Below are 18019 nucleotides of genomic sequence, written 5' to 3' on the forward strand. Positions count from 1 at the left end.
AAAAGAAATTTGGAAAGTTGAGACCAAATCATTTTCATCTAGAATTCCGTCTCTCGCACCGAGTAGTGAATTATTGGAATTCTCTACCAGAATATGTAATATCAGCGCTTGTTAATCCATTCAAAGTGAGATCAGACCTCCACAGTGTTACAAGTTGCAAGGATTAATATAGGTTGACTGACCCCCTATCCTTACCGCTGAAGACTGAGCACAGTTAACTCAATAGGTCAAAGTCCTCCTGGCTCTCATTACAAACATCTAATTTTCGGCACATATTTGAATTCAGTGTGGGAAATGACTGTGCCACAATCGTCTTGTTTGTGTCTATCCGATTCCCCTTCAGAGTGGCTAAATAAGCTGTTATATCGTGATAGTCTCCACAGGGATTTGACCTCCACCCTGGAGTTGGAAAAATGTAATTCTGAAGCATTACCTTAAAATCAATTCTTATATCAGGTAAAGTTTGTTTCAGCGGCACTCGGGAACTTGATTATCCAGTTCTGAATGATGGCCTCAGTTATGAGATTGAGGCGACTAAATCATTTCCTCTACCCCCTGATTTAATTGAAAAGTTCTCAAGTATATTTGATTCCGTAGTATGAAGAATATTATAGGTATGCAAACGAACTGCTTGATGGGAGTTTTTACCTTGTGTGACAAAGTGTGGGTCACAATAGACAATGAAATATTCATGTGGAACTTCGAGGATGGGTTGGTACAATACATTCAATTAACCCTAAATTTATATTTAGAGAGGATTTAGCCTATTACGATGGGGTAAACGACACTATTATATCTGTGTCGCTAATCGTGCCCTCAGCTGGTAAGTATCTGAAATAGCTTGGGTTAATCGATGTACCTAATTTCTGTGGTGGTTCGACGTCATACGTTGCATAAAAGTTTAATGAAGGTTGTACTCAGTTAATGGATTAATTAGTGATTCAATTATTTATTGGCTCTCAAAACTATGGAGCTTCACTAACATTCGGTATCTGCGTTTTCTTCCGGCAATCATTTTGTAATTAATCTCAGTATAACCTCGCAAAAGCAAACAGTACTGATTTTGTAAAAATAACTCTTCAAATGTATTGATTATCTTGCCGTAAATTAGAAACTACTTCAATATAATTTTGTGTAAAGTTATAGTTCATTTTCCTATCTTCCCACTTGTATTTCGTTTTTTGCCGAATAGAATGCTTCAAGTGTTAAGTGAATTTTTCAACAAACTCAATTTTTCGTAAATAAATATGATTCAGACATACTCTCAACTACTTTCTGTATGACTAACACCTTTATTTTACATGTAAATATGTAACGAACTCTTAAAAAGCTGTTTTCATGATCACCTTCAAAAGTGAAACAACTCACTCTCTGAGATGTATCCTATTTTAAGAGACTACATTAACTGTTGTACGTAATATCTCACCAAGTAAGGGTACTAGGGTGACATGCAGAATATTTTTCGCCTTCAAAGTTTAAAGTCTTCTGGGCATTGTTCGTAAAGTTTTAAATGTCAAAGTAGGTCTGTTTATTCTGTGAACTTTCATGACCAAAGTTTACGAGTCATGTTCCTTGCGTCCAGTTACTATCTACTCCCATGTGTAAATAAAAAAGTGATCATATAGTAACTAGCTAAATCTTTGGTGCTAATTCAGTCAGTTTGTGTGGTGTAGGCACGTGTAAAACTTGACTAAGAAACGGTTGTCGTAGACCAGTGGTGTCAGGTCTCATGTGATTTGACCGAAAAACAATTTTATCAGTGTATTTACGGCAGCAAATTCGTTCATGTTCTCAGTACATGCAAATGTAGCTGATAAATTCTACATGTAAATCCATTGGATTAAGTAGACAGAAGAGTAGTTGTATTGTATTTTAGTGTTTCTTCTTTAAAACTCAGCTGTTCGCAACTGATACCTGCTTTGGCAACATTAATTGACCTAATAATATCCAATATTAAACTAGATTGTATGAAGTTGATCCAGTTTTTAAAAGTTAAACTGGGTAAGAGTCACTTCACATCCTGTGCTAATTAGTCCTTAAGTATACCTTTGTTCAAACATTTAGCACATTAACAACCTAGTGGACATCTAAAATAGCTTGTTGTTAGCCTGACAAAATAATTCATGACATTGTATCATCAAATTGTCGCAATAAAAATCTCTGTTACGTGTATGTAAATTTCAAAAGCCGAGTTTTTCATCCTCAAGTCAAATAATTTGATAATTGTCGCACTTTTTTAATGTTTATTGGGTACTGACACATGCCTTTTCAAAGCTTTTTTGAACGGATTTTACTACTATACATACATTATCAATCATTTCAACTATTTATGTACTTTATGAATCTGATTATAGGTACACTACCAGAGCATATTAGATTCTTATTATGTCTAGCAACTCCTTCAGAAATCTGGCTTCTCGGTATGATGTACTCAAATACGAACAGTAATCATACACTCAGAATGCAGTCTTCCTGTCCTATTCTGGAAGTAATGCCAGATCCTCTCTATTGCTTACCGACTGAAAATAATTACATTTCTTGCATTGAAAGTACACCGAACGGCAGGTAATCTATAGAATTTTCAAATGATTGTTTCACTCTTGTTAACTCAGTTTATCCGTTTTATTTGTTGAGTTATACATTCATGAATCTATTATATAAAGCACTCAATTTTTTCACCATCAGTTTGCAGATCCAAATTCCATCTACCTGGATCTAAGAGACTTTTTTGTTTTGTTTTTCATTTGTTAACTCATTTACCAAGCACAGATTTATTTAATTGACTTCGCATAACGCTCCAGTTGAGAGAGCTATTGCTACCTCCTGTTATTCAAACTGATCTCAATGGGGTGAGATTGGAATCTACAACGTACTAGATGAACATCGAACCCCTTAACCACTGAGCCACTTCTCCACTGGAAAGTTATGTGGTACCACTAGTTCTCATATAATGTGACCCGAAGTTAGGTAATGTGAACCTGTACTTTTTAAATGAGTTGCATTAATTTACCTTTTAAGGAAAAACGCATTGATAAAGATATGTTTGCTACACTTATCACTCTTAATGTTCTAACGGGAATTGCAAGGTTTCCTTTGCAGAAAAAGATTAACTAATCAGGTATGAATACAATATGATAAGTTATTATCTATAATTATCGTCCTATTCATCGCTTTCTCTATAGGATATTTCTTGGGACTCGTGAAGGATTTCTCTTGGAAATGACTTATAGTTCAATACCCAACTGGGATGGTGATTCCTTACAACCACCCATTGGTAAAACTGGACATTGTACGCTTGTGAATCATTCCGTGTCTGCATTCAGCTTGTTGTTGCCTTCAATAATAACTTCTAGATTTCATAATGGCGGTAAGTTTTCATACCATAAGGTAAATTTTTGTTCAGTGATTCGTTTTTTAGTTCTATCAAGTAGAAGATACGAATAGATACCTCCCTATATTGCTATGTTATAGCCTATTTAGAATTAAAAAGACTGTTTATGGGCTATGTTGGCCTTTGGGTCACTACTAACTACTTGAACGACCATAAAGCGGTGACTTAGTGTTTAAAGTACATTATAATGCCTTCATAAGATATGTTATTGCTTTTTTTCTAACCAGATTCAATCACACAGTTGACTGTAGATACCTCGCGACATCTACTTTATTCTCGTACTGAGGATTCCCATTTAATGGTTTATGAATTTTCCGACAAAATTTCTGGTTCTTTTTCACGTTTATCTTCATTATCTGCATCAGATCTGGCTTATCAAGCGTCTTGTATAGTACGTTCTGTAGACAAAAATCAATTCCGAAAGTAAGCAATACAGATGTTTTCATTTAGTTCTATTCCTCCCATATTGTTAACGGTTTTTAAATTTCTTGCAGGCATAAAACAGCATTTTTGAGGCATTGGGACTAGTACACACAAACCTTTGTGTGAGTTATTAAGTTGCAAATAAAAAAGCTTTTAGTGGTAGTTTTTCGCTAAGGCAAAACATCTGATCAGAGTAACACCAGAAGGTTCGATTTGTTTATGATAGGTTCGTAAGTAAATACTACTAGCGTTCTAAATCAGGATGAAACAGAAACTACAGGGTGACTACATCAATATTAAACACTGACTATATCCTTAAATCTTAATGCTCACTGTAGGATTGTTATATTGATCGGACAAAATAATAGAGAAATATTTTCTTCAAAGCATTATCTCACTTGGATGGCGGCTATTTGTAGTGTAACCAAGTGCTTGTGTTCTGTTTTTTTTAGAAGTCCGCTTAACTTATTTCTTCATTTAATGTCTTACATGAGACATTTATTTATTGTTTCAACATTAGTTATGCATATGGCAATTGTTAAGCTTCTTTTTTCTTAAAAATATATTACACAATATTTCTCGTCACTTAATATTACTGCTTTCTTGACCTTTACAATTACATTTCTATTAAACAGTATAGTTTCTATTATACCATTAACAACTGGTCTATGCTATTTGTTGGCTATTACAAAAACTGGTATTCGTTTGTATTTCGGAGAGAATCTACGCTTAATGCATATAAGGCTGCCTCCTTCCTCACCATATGACACTATCGGTTTAAGTGATGTAAAGTAAGTCAAATATATTACTTTTTTGGGAGAGGGTGGATTGGGTTGGGAGTTGGTTTTGATTATCTACCAATAATGTTTGTCTGTCTTTGTAATCTGATCCGATTGTTTTTTTTATATTGCGAATACATTGAATTATATATTCACATTCCATGAAGGCTGAAACAATCCGATGCGTTATTTAGTTTCTTCTTGTAAAATTAGAATGTTTCTTTTGTAATTGTTAAGCACTATCCATTCACAGCGTGTTAGTGACACTAAAATAAACCATGATATCAGTTCATTACTGAGCCGTGTGAATAGGTGCTAACTATCTGGTTTGAGTTTACATGATTATCGTAACCATTAGTTAGTAGAGACGTTGGATAACATGACTGAGGATTCGTTGCACTGGCTCATTTGTATACATTTGTCATCATACCATACCGCTTTTCTCATCGATTTTTCTAGCCCATTTTAAGCTATATATCACTAATGTTTATTAAGCCTTGAGATTATTTCCGTTCCTGTGATGTTATCATGAAATTGATTTCTTCTTTACTCTATTTCTGTTCGAGGGAGCATGTTAATCCCAAACCAGTTTGTTTCTTATATATATACCTCGGGAAGATAAAAAAATCTTACAAGATAGACAGAAAGAAAGGAAGATCAGTTGTTCTCTTTGCATGAACAAATTTCGATTACCAATTGTATTCTTCATCTCTCTTCCATTAATTTGTACTATTATTAATATCACCATCATTATTATTACGATCGTTTTGATGGCTTTTTTATGTAACGATTGTTGAGCTCCATGTTTCACAGTAGGAAATCTGTTACTTGAAGTCGTGTAACTAACAACCTGTTATTCACTCAAGTTGTCAACATTCGAAAGCCCATGTCATCAAATGACCAGTTAACTTTACTGACAAATTTAATATTCTTGACCAATTACAGATGTGAGGTATTTTCAAAGATCGCAGATAGAAAACCAATTTTCTAATTTGTTGGTGTTGTAACTATTTTATTTACAGGCTGGCAGTGGAAACTCGTGGTACAGTGATTATGGTGTCTGCTTTACCACAAAATGTACCATCTACCACTAGCACATTGGGTGGACTTGGTTCTCGATATACAACAACAACACGCTCTGCTGCTACACTGAACCAGTCTAGTTTAAATATGAGTTTAGGACAGTTTTTCACAACGGATCTTGACAATAGTAGCAGTAGTTACAAGGCGGCAGCGGTACTTAATCAGTCTGATGATAATTTAAATGCCTTTACAAAACAAATTCCACCACACGTTATCTATACAATCAGTCCGGATTTGTACCCTTGGACACTGAACTTAACAGAGAGTTTTACGACTAGTTGGTGTGTTGATGGTGGTGCATGGGCGTTAACAGTTTTACCGGATAATCAATCATTTGGAGATTCTATGGGAAATGATTTAAGTGGATATTTAGCAATAGAAAAAAGGTAAATGAGGTTTTCTGTGTGTTCTGTCTTCTTTCTTAACCTTCAGTATCATTTTTAGTTGTACAAATAGACAGATAAAGAAGTCATTCAATCATAGATGACGCGAAACCTAGCTTATATGTTCATTTATTCAAGTTACCATGTTTTGGTTTAACTGTTCCTAGATTTCTTCTAGCCTACCTGTATACCTGACAACATTTCCCGTCGAAATAAGTGGTGGTTTTTCACACATATATATTTCCCAATCACCTCATTCAATGAAAATGTACAACCTCATCAATTTACTCTCCACTCTTACCCAGTACTCTGCATCTAACCTCAGTTCGGCTTACTTAGCGGTTCTAATACATACCTGCAGTGCTTCGAAGATGTCTGTAATCAAATAATTGTAACCTAAGAGTATCCTCCATTTGTAAAGACCGCGTTCTAACAGCTACAAAGTAGAATGGACCAAACTACCGCGCAGAATACTCGTTCTTTGGTTAGTAGGTTGACATCTTGCATGCTTCACAAGTGATACAAGCTGATTAAAGTCAGTCTAGTTTTCTGATTTCATGCTAACGTTTTATCAGAAGTCAACCTACAAGGGCTAATGAAACACAATCATTGGCAGGATACAGTTAGATATGTATATTTGTAAATGAATTCTATGCTGTAATAGTCACGATTACATAAATACATTTATTTTTAAAAAGATATTCCTTCCAATTCTAAACACCATTTGAAATAGTGCATGTAAAATGTCACATAATAAATGTGCGATCAATAATAGTTTAAAGTTTTGTTTATCCAACCATCTGAGATGATGAACACTTTAGTTAGATTGATGCTCTGTTAACTTTTGGAAGGAGATTCTTTACATCTATTTATGACCAGACTCAACAGTGTGATGTATGCAGTAATTAATTATGGGACCGTGATATATTTTATCTACTGTATAGTCCCACACCAGTGCTCAGACTAACATTTGTTTTAGAGTTAGATGTGAACTTCTTAGTTTCTATCTCCAAGGTGATCGTAGCATATTTTTGAAGGGGTTATATAAGTTTATTTATTTATTTGAACATATAAACATTAGTACAAGAAGGCGCCAAATATATATGCGCCTCATAAGTCATTCGATTTGCGTGAGGGCTGGAACACTGTCCGGGTACCAAAACCGACGCAGATGGTTTTCTTAGAGGGTCCCACCCGCAACCTTCAACCTAAAGGTCTGATCCACAATGCAGTGGAGCATCGTATAGAAATGCAGTCCCATGTTAGCCGATGGTCAACGATTGGTTCATACGCCATTTGTTCCCTCAGGATCCTGGAGCCCATGCGCACCATTAATTTGGAATTGTGGTTTTCCAGCTCCTCTAGGTTGACTCTCTGTGTCCACCAATCCGGTTAAAGCGCCGGACATTCCTATCAACTTCGTAAACAACACCCCCAGCGAGAGAAAGCAATGAATGGGACTTCTGTGTCAGTGGCTGTTTACGCGTGTTCATATGAGTGCATTTGAAGACAGAGCGAACTCTCCCCACCCTCGGCATTTGGGGGCGGTTATATAAGTTCGATATCATTTACTCATTTATTTTTCCATGTTGTTCGCTTATTTACAACAGTATTGTTTGTATTTTACTTCATTTTATTTGGCGTCTATTATTGCCGTCTGTTTGTATTGCTCCATTTTGTAGCTGTCGTTTCTCACTATGCTTATATAAACGGTAACAATCTAGGCAGACATCGGTACACTATTTAGCAGATCCCACTCTGTCTATGATTCACTGGTTGTCTTGGTATCAAGATCATTCGTTAGGTTTTCTGTTTTGCGACGTTCTCATTAGACTAGGACAATTGACGACAATGTGATTCCACGCGTATATTTGATTTTTAATGGTTAGAAGTACTGGACAAGTAATTTTCTCTGGCCTTTAAAATATACTTTTATTACTGAAGCATGTTTTTTATAAAACATGTGATGGAATATTTCAGTCATATTAGTTTCATAATAGTTGTTCAATGCTAGTGTTAGATAATTTACTTCATTCATGAAGTAAATCGCCATTTTTTCTGAATTTCTTTCTTGATTTTATCATTACAAGTTAATGCAATCACTCAGTTTTACCTACCTTCAGGTTTTACACGTTTACAACAGTGATTTATTTATTTCTTTGCCTTAGGATTTCAAGTTGCTCAGAGTCTTCACAATCAGAGAAACGTCAATCATTACGTCGTGGCGAACCTCCAGTTGTGTTGACACAGATTTTAGATCCACCATTTCGACGTTTATTATTAATATCTGCTCAAGGTGTCGTACATTTTCGTCTGGCTAACCCATTAACTCGATTAAGAGAATATTTATCTCGTGAATTCTCTAATACTTCTTCATTGTTACCAGGATATGGTGATCCTCAGTTATCTGATATGATTCCTAATTTTCCAAGTTATTTAGAGAATGATTTAAAGTTAGGCGTGGAAGGTAGCGGTAGTTATCTAGCCGCATTTTTACATCAATTCAGTCCAGATGAAGCTATTTGCGCTGCATTAGCAATAGGCGCTTCTACTACAGTCTCAGGTGGATTAAGCAAAAATCTTCAACTTGTTGCGGAACAAGTAAATGTTTCTGACTGGTTGTTTATTTTAATAAAACTATGTCGATTGATGTAAAATACAGATAATAGTGTTCATTATTATTCAGTTGACGATATATACACTTATACATAAACAGCTCACTAACTACGAGTTTATTTTTTGTACGTATCTCTCTGTTCTTTTACCGTTGCACTGAATTTGATGTTTATAATTATGAATTCAAATTCACTTTGTTCGGTTCAAAATTGAATCAAAAGATAGCCTTGACCACTTTTCTTCTCTGCTTACGCTCATGTTCATTTTTCACGAGTGAATACATGTTCTGTATTATAGGCTATTATGTGGTTCGAAACCTTGAAGCGAATAAAATGAAAGATTCACTGTAACTGAACTCCTAGGTATAGAGAAATATAAAAACAGTTTAAAATGTTTATTATAACTGCTGGGATCACCGGGTAAGTAATAGTAAGGTTAGAAGTAGGCTATTAGGGAATGATGGTAAATCAGTTGATGAGGTGAATTTTCATCGACTGAGATGTTTGGACCACGTGTTGCATATGCCTGGACACCGATTACCACGACGCGCAATGCTAACCGGTGTTGGAGATGGTTGTAAGAAAGTTAGGGGCGGCCAAACCAAAACGTGTCATCAGTGCTTGAAGTCACTAACTTCTAGTCTTAGCCATGTTGGTAGATGCAGACTACTTGGTTGGGGTCCGTGTGACTATCATAACAAGTGTTTGGAGACTGTGGGTGCCATGGCTCAGAATCGATCACAATGGTGTAGTTGTATACACTCTCTGTCTTCCCTTAAACTATGAGATTAAAATCATTTCATATCTTTCTTTCTACGAACTAATCCTTTCTCCCCGTATCATATCCTTATATGCAATCTTTCTTTTATATATTACTACCACTACTTCTATGAATCCAGTGTTCATCTTACTGTGCTAATGCGTTATGGCAACTTGGACGGATGCATATATGTGCCTGGTCCTACGTTCTAGCTGACTGATCGACTGAGATCAACGATGTCATAGAACGATATATGGATTGATAGTTTTATAAAAAAAGTTTAAAATTGTCATTCTCAAGAGTACAAATTCCAGGATAACAGATTCAGTTTAACACAGTTTGTTTATAAATTTGTAAACAACAATTTTGAATATCAATTCTTGTCTGAGTCTGGTAAAAATTCTTTCAAGAACTCTTGCATATGTTAACAGTACTCTTAGATGCATAAATGCTTAATAATAATCAAACGTTTACTTCACTCATTAAAGCATATATACAAAGTACTATTGTTTATATGATTTGTTGTTTTGGTCGATGTTATCTTAAATTATGGAAGTGTTTCTAATGTTTAACTTTTTCCAGTTAAAATGTTAATGATTATTGTTCTGGAATATTCAGTCATATGTATACTTAATTTAAAGATTTCCTACAATTCGCTTCCACGCTTTCATCAATGTATAATTGGTGCTATGATATACTCGATAATTGTAGGTTATCAGTCTTACAATTAACTGGACTGATATATTCCCAACAGGTATGAAAGATATCTGTGTCATTGAAGGTAACTGTAAAACATTCAGTTTGTCCTGCATATATATATATATATATCAGTGAAAATCTTACCACATCATGTTATCAGAAAACACGAATTTGACACTTTTAAAGGAAACCGTTGAACCAAATAGCATTTATTATATTTTATAAATTAATCATGAAAATCTTTCAGTCGAGTTAAATAAATTTCTTAAAACAACTGCTGTCAATATTCAACTAAGCCTATGCATTTATCCCATGAATACCGGTAATATTAATCTGTCCTTTGTATAGAATAGATGGGTTGTGACCAAGAATGAGTTCTTAGTCTGTCGTTTCATCCTATTCGGCATTCGTCAGTTGAATGTGTCTGTATCTCCCAGTGTTGATGTCCACATTGGGAATTAAGTCCAGTATAAAACACGGATCCTGAATTCCACTACTAACTACAATTTATCTATTTAAAAAATCGTGGCAAAATGTCTTTATCAGAGCTATCCGCATAGAATGTTGCATATATATAAACAAAGATCGATTAAAATGTGGTCAAGAATATGAGCGACAGGATAATTCAATGATATGTTGTTTTCGTATATGAAATGTTTAGATGCTCGTATTTATGAACTGTTACATATTTTTCCGATTGTCAGACTGCGTTATATTTTGCTGCTAAAGCCAGTCAATATTGGACTCCAGCAATAATTCGAACACGCGCTCCTAATCTATCTTACATCCAATCTCGTCAACAATTATCTTCATCTACTACTACTACTACTGCTCGTGGTACAGAAGATAGGTCAATCAATAGTGCGCTTCATCTATTCAGTGGAATTTGTTTGTTCTTAGCACGGATTGCACGTTCATTTTGGAGATATTCCATGTTTTATGATGCAACTAGTATATGTTCTAAGTGTAATGTTAAATCAATGTCCAGAATAAAAAATACTACTACTAATAGTAGTAATGGAGGATTAAGATCATGGGTTCGTAGCCTAATTTATACTTTATCAACTGTTTCAACATTTGGCGGTGGAAAATCGAACACATCATCAGTTGAACAAATTGTAAGTATTTGGACTCTTTTACATTATGTATTTCATAATTTATAAAGATATTTCAATGCTTGAACTGTGATGTACAGTCATTTTTCCATATTGATGTATCTTGAATTTCAGTAAACAAGCTAAATATCACGTACTATCGAAGTGGATGATCGCTTCATCATTCAAACAATAAAATTTCACCCATTAATTTCTATATTGAAACCTTCCTCTATCTACTTATGTTTAAGCAGTCGGATAATATTAACAATACTCTCTTCAATAGTAGTCATCATTATATTTGTATGTGGGCTGGGATATACTGCCTAGGTATCGGGAATAAATCAGGTGTTTTCATTGGAGGAATAATACAAAAGAGATACAGTCGCATGGTAGCCGGTAATCGAAACACATGTACACACTATTCGTTCACTCAGAAGCTCGTAAACATCAATGATCTGAAATTAAGGTTTTCCAACTTCCCTCAATTTATCCGTGTCCACCAACTCAATTTAAGCGCTCACTTTTCATCTTACTTTCGTAAAAAAGTACCGCGTGTACACAGTTAGAAGAACTTCCTTAGAAGCTATAGTCAGGGGATTGGGGCTAGTGGATTCTACTCACTCTCCACCTTACTAGATCATTGGATTGCTTACTATCAATATTTATTATTTATATATTTAAACAACTAAACAATGGTACAACGAGGCACCAAATAGATATATGCCACATAAGTCATTCGATTTGTGTGTGTTGGGATACTGCCCAGGTGCTCAGACCGAAGCAGGTGGTTTTATTAGGGGGTCACACCCCGAACCTTCGATCCAGAGGTCCAATCTAAAAGGCAGTGGAGCAACCTCAGGAGATGCAGTCTCATGATAGCCGGTGACCAATAATTGGTTCGTACGCCATTCGTTCGCTCAGGATTCTGGAACCTATGTTCATCATTGGTTTGTAATCATAGAAACCGTTTGTGTTCGTTTGCCATCTAGGAATGATTATTTTAAATCAGAGATAAATGATTCTTAATGCTTTCTTACGTATCACCTGTGTTGATATCATATCAAATGAAACCGATATGTGCACTGATATTATCTACTTGTGTTTTCTGCATGCATGCTACGTTGTTACTTTGAAGGACAAAGAGTGGTCGTGAGTAGTTAGACAAGTAGTTCAAATTCAGGGTGATCTCAAGTGCTGTCGGAAGTGTAAGGGCGGTTATGGCTTAACGGTTGCCCATACAATGGAGAAGTATTGCTTATTACGGTAGGTAAAAAGGAAACTGGATTAAGGGTTTTCTTTTGGTCATTTAAATGTTACCACAGTGCACATAGAATGTCTACTTGAAGGTGGTTACGTAACTTTCTATCGAGTAGTTCTTAATGTATCAGCTCTGCGCTTCGAAAGTTCCTTACCGTGAGGTAGACTTTTTTAGGCAGATGTTTTTTAAACCCTATCTTGATAAAAACTTTAAAACGAACTGTTGGTTTAATGTAGCCAGATCACCTAAAATACGGTTTCTGAGGTGGGGTAGGTTCGTTAATGTTGTTTAATTGATTAGGGTTGAATAAATATACTTATACTCATTAATAAAATATACAAAGTGAATAGTTGTATTTTTGTACAACAACTCTCTTATCCATTTACCGTCCTTGTAAGCTGTTTAGTAAAAAAATGTTTTGTTCTGGATCATTTATTTAATTGTGTTCTTGTCATACTACTTCATTATATTCGGTCATATTTTAAATGTGAAATACCGAGTGATAATTTACATTGTTTTCATAGCTTGAATTATTACTGTTATAAACTCTCTTTTCTTACGGTTATGACCCATCTATTCCTATTGCTTAGTATTCTTGGACACCGATTCACTCGACAAGACCCCAAATCAGAACACGGTTGAACAAGAAAGAGATTATATTCCAAATAACAAGGTTAGATGGAAGCAAGATGCAAGCCAGAAGCACGATAGAGAAAACGTCAGTATATTTATAGTTTTTACATGAGAAGATTCTAGAGTATTCTCCAACTATCGACTAGTGCTGATTGGATAAGAATTAGCCAATCAGCGTGCACCAAAGCAATCGTGCATTGAGCTTGCTTTAATCTAGTCTATGTCCCGCTAACAATTATGAGAACTGAATTTTCAAGACGTTGAAAGTTCATGTGTATACTCATTGTAAAATCAATTCAGTATAGATATTTTGAAACGTTTCTGATTAGTAAGTACGCAAATTGTGTTACGTTGATCAATCCTCCTACTTCCCTCTTACATGTCACCTAGACACGTCAAAATTTGATGGAACTACTTCACTTTTAATGGTTTATATCAAATGTGATAACATATACGTTTTTCTTGTTTCAATTAATGTACTTCTTCGTGCTAGGTAGATTTAGATTCATAATAAGCTGAACTATAGTTTATTTATTGTAATGTATTATTGAACGATTTCACCATATTTGTTTTAAATTTTACTAAATACATGTTCCGTCGGTGATATTTTCTAAAACAGATAATTTCCCGTCTGGAAACATCTGAGATTTCATGGTTACGTAATCAAATCATCTATTTACAACAATTAATTCAACGTCAATTAAATATTCGTGGTGGTTGGTTTCGACTGTCAACATCGCATCATTCCATTGGAAATGTCAATGGTAATATTCATTTGGAGTCTACACTATCAGATAATCCTACTAGTTTAAATACTGAAGAGCATATGGATGAAGTGGCACTTCAAAGATTAGCTGAAGAATTACATCATTTATTGTCTATGATTTCAGAGATATTAGGGTTTTGGGAAATATTAAGTGAACATGTAGTTCACAAGATTATGAAGTATGTTGTTTCATATTTAACTCATTAATTTGAAATTTTAACTGAATAAAACGAAAATACTTTCAAAGTATGAAATTCATTAGGTATATGTCATGTACTTCAACTGTCTAATATTCTCTAACCATGGTACTTCACTCAAATCTTCTTAAATTAAAACAAGTTTTAATAGAAAATAACCAATGTTCAGTAATAGAATCGTTTTTACTTCTCTATTCATTCACTAATGCTTATTGGTCAGTTGTAGTTCGAACAGGAAATTCTAATTTGAGCTGGATCAGAGTATTCAATAGTTAGGGTATTATCCTGTTGACAGTATTATTGCTTTTATTGAACATTTATAGTTCTGTATTGAAATTGTTACGACGTGCAGTATTCGAATCTGATACTGATACGCAAACTTCCTTTGCAGAAGCCTCCAACTTGCTACTGGATGAAAAAAAACTAAGAATGAAGAAGGAAGTTGATGGGGTTAGACCGAATACAATACATAAATACTCTTATATATATGTATATATATGTCTAGTCCTCAGAAAATAAGACTAATTCTTGTCCAATAACATGGGATTGTCATTAGGAAATTTTTGGTTAGCACAACATGACCTCATTTATCGAATTTTAATTAACACACTGTATCGTAAGTCAGTATCGTTTGAAAGTACCGAACAGTCAACCATTATTGTCTAACTTTCTGGAAGGAAACGTGTAAGATTTCGAAATTTGTTAATAGAATACTAGATCTTTGAGAAAAATCACTCCTAAGGGTTAGATTATTGTATTAACTGACTTGTTCTTCATACTGACCAACCACTAAATGTATAACCTGATCAAATTCAGTTGGTAAATCAAGTCAGTATATTCAACCACTATGGGAATGGTGGAAAAGATTTGTAGCCTCGAATATTGCTTCAGGAGTGCTTCTAACTAATATTCTCCAATAATATCTGTTTAACTGTAATGTCTATTCGACACACTAAGGCATTACTAGACATCATAACTAGTATTAAGTATGAATAATATACACATTCCCGAGCTATTTCAATAGATTGAAAATTTCACTCCCTGATTTGATTTTCATTCCCAAAACTTCGGTGATACTATAATTTATGGACGACGTTTGAGCGACGTTAAAGTAACCTTGACGATGAGGTTTATAAACATGTGTGAAGAACAAACATTATGATTTACAATTGATGATTAGGATTAGGAATTAGATTTAGGGTTTTCATCACGAACTGACAATAAGCTAGAATGCCAAAAAGCTATTTAGACGAGTGGGTGAATTAATTTCGCGCCAGAATCCAAAACGTGTTATCCTAAATCAAATTGGTTCGTTTATAAATTATAGTCTCGCCATACACTGATTTCATTAATTTACAATGTTTACAATATTTTATTGTAGTCTGGAGAAAGAAAAGTAATACCATTGGTGTATAATTAATGAATCCTAACGGAATTTATCCAGAATCCAAGCACAATTTTGTCGACATTATTTGGTGATGACTTATTTTTAAAGATTGTTGTAAGTGGTTTGTGGAGATTGTTAAGTTTAGTCTTGTAAGCCATTGACTACTGAATTAGTGGTTTGAGTGTAGGTTTTTCATCTCGAGACCTAAAAATTCTAAATCCAATCCCTGAGTATATATACTCCTGAAGAATCACAGTTGTCCAGTGTTCCTTGTTTCCCGATGACTGTTTAAATAATATTAATCTGTGATGTAAATTACTTCTTTATAATCTACCCCCTAATAACTGGACATTTCTCCCTTTCTTTGTAGACGACTGTCTAGTGAACATCGAGATTTAGCGCTTAAATTAACTATTGAAGCTTATATATCAAGTTTGTTAAACATTCCATGCATTGGATCAGTTATGAGCAACGTACAAACTTCATTAATTGGAGATAGTCGGATAAGTAGAAGTCCAATATCATCCACTGCTGGTAACGTAGGCATTGCCAGTCCAAACACTACTAATACTACTACTGGTAGTAGTGTTGGCTTCAATCCAACATCAAATCATACTGGTACTGAAGTTATGGGTGCATTAATTACCGCCCTAATTGAATATTATCTTGTGGAGGCAAGTGAAGAGTTAGAAGAAGAAAGTCGTAATATTGTCAATGCTACCATTACTACAAATAATCTAACTGTGGAAACTATCACATCACGTCTTCAATCCACTTGTCCTAGTTTATTTGCAAATGAAGATGCTATGTGCGCTAAAGCTAGTGAATGCTTAATCCAAGTAAATGAATGGGTGATAACTGTCTTATTCCTCTCATATTTTCATTATCTTGACGTCCTCTCCACTTAAAAACAGTGTTATAATATCCTTTTTAAATAGTGTTTTAGAGATAACACTCTCCTCGTCTAGATTTCCAGGTGTTGAACTTCTACCGGGAGGTTCACACTGACCAGACCAAAACATGGCACAAGTCCATGAAGTTACTGACAACTGAACTGAGTCATGTTCGTAGGTGTAGACTACCTGGTTGGGGACCACGAGATGATAGCAACCGATGGTTAGAGACCCTGAATGACATGGCTCGAAATCATTCGCAATGGTGCAGGTGCATCCACTCTTTGTGTTCTCCTAAATTTTGATCTCTTTATTCCTCCTTGTCTCTTTTTTTTCGCTTCCCAAATTTATTTCACTGTATTATACTCTTTAAATAACATCTCCAAACACTAATTTTCCCGATTACTGCTTATAGTCTTATTACCTCTACCACTACGGAATTTGAATCGACCACTACATTAAGTGTGCTAATGTGGTGTGGCAACTCGAACTGATGTACGTACGTACGAATTTCTACGTTGTTACTGACTGACTGAAATAGTACATCTGCTTGTGTCAAGTATTTTATGTTTTCACACATAGATTGCAGCATAGCTTCAGTTCTGCTTGAGGTCAGTTACCGTCCAACTAGCTCATCAGTAATGTTTCAATCATAGTACCAAGCTGACTGATGCAGGTTCGAATTCTACAGAAAACAAGGACTCCCTAAAGATTCTAGGTACTGCCTGCTGATGTACTCGACATAGTACAAAACTGAATTCAGGTGGGGCTTCTTGTTGATTAGCTTCAACCGTTCAACATTCCACCTTTTAATTATTGGGTCAAACACTAGAGCTTTGCTCTATCTATTTCCGTTTAGGCAAATGAATAGCATCACTAACATTGTTCCCCGATACAGTTTAACTTGTTTCTCAGTTCATGTACATGTTTTCCAGGTTCCTAAATTTTGTTAAACTAATTTAATAACGATATTTCAGCTGTATATATAGGTTTATATTCTGTCTCAACCTGTACATAAATAAAAAATGGCCATTCCCAAAACTTCATGAGAAGGTATCTAGAAAGTTGACACACTAGCACAAAATCATCCTCAAAAACCAGAAAACAAACTATCCTGTCATATGTGAAAAGTAATTTGTTAACTTATTATTCACTCGCTCTTATCGTTCAGCTTTACTCAAACACATTATTGGAAACCTCTATCATTTGTTCACAAACTTCTAGTTCAGTCTATGGAAAAGTGGCTCAATAATGGTTATGACGTTCAATTTTCAACCATTAAGTCACAGATTCTAACCATATTCCACCTACTTCAGTTTGAACAATAATTTATTATGACCTGCCCTCACACTTACAGTGTGACTGAAATTCAGGTTCATAAATATGTATCTGGTAAATGAGCTAAATAAGTTTAGAATATATATGGTGTGTGCTACTAATGCTGACAGATATAAGTAGTATAATTCAGCAATCAGGAGTGGAATGCCTGTCGGCATAAGACTGAACCAAAGTGACTTACGTTAAGTCACGAAACATCTGGAATGCAATGTTCTACTCGTTGGAATGTCACAAAGATTTATCATTAACTTTCTACTCAATGCTCAATTTATTTGAAACTATCAAGACCAACCTTTGTATTATTTTTTTTCTGGTAA

General features: G+C 34.8%; 1 protein-coding gene across 1 annotated transcript in view; it reads left to right on the forward strand.

The window, feature by feature from the left end:
* The first annotated feature begins 232 nt into the window (after positions 1-232).
* The window catches only part of MS3_00008966 (uncharacterized protein), a 30797-nt gene continuing 13010 nt past the window's right edge, over positions 233-18019 (forward strand). The window contains exons 1-13 of the mRNA XM_051217304.1: positions 233-415; positions 457-579; positions 615-711; positions 753-823; positions 2355-2565; positions 3183-3367; positions 3619-3814; positions 4450-4605; positions 5616-6062; positions 8228-8660; positions 10838-11251; positions 13741-14066; positions 15842-16310. Of these exons, the coding sequence (XP_051064691.1) occupies positions 2462-2565; positions 3183-3367; positions 3619-3814; positions 4450-4605; positions 5616-6062; positions 8228-8660; positions 10838-11251; positions 13741-14066; positions 15842-16310 (2730 nt within the window). The 5' untranslated portion in view covers positions 233-415; positions 457-579; positions 615-711; positions 753-823; positions 2355-2461. The remainder of the gene's footprint in view (positions 416-456; positions 580-614; positions 712-752; positions 824-2354; positions 2566-3182; positions 3368-3618; positions 3815-4449; positions 4606-5615; positions 6063-8227; positions 8661-10837; positions 11252-13740; positions 14067-15841; positions 16311-18019) is intronic.

Source organism: Schistosoma haematobium, chromosome 5, assembly GCF_000699445.3.
Source record: "Schistosoma haematobium chromosome 5, whole genome shotgun sequence".
NCBI lineage: Eukaryota > Metazoa > Platyhelminthes > Trematoda > Strigeidida > Schistosomatidae > Schistosoma > Schistosoma haematobium.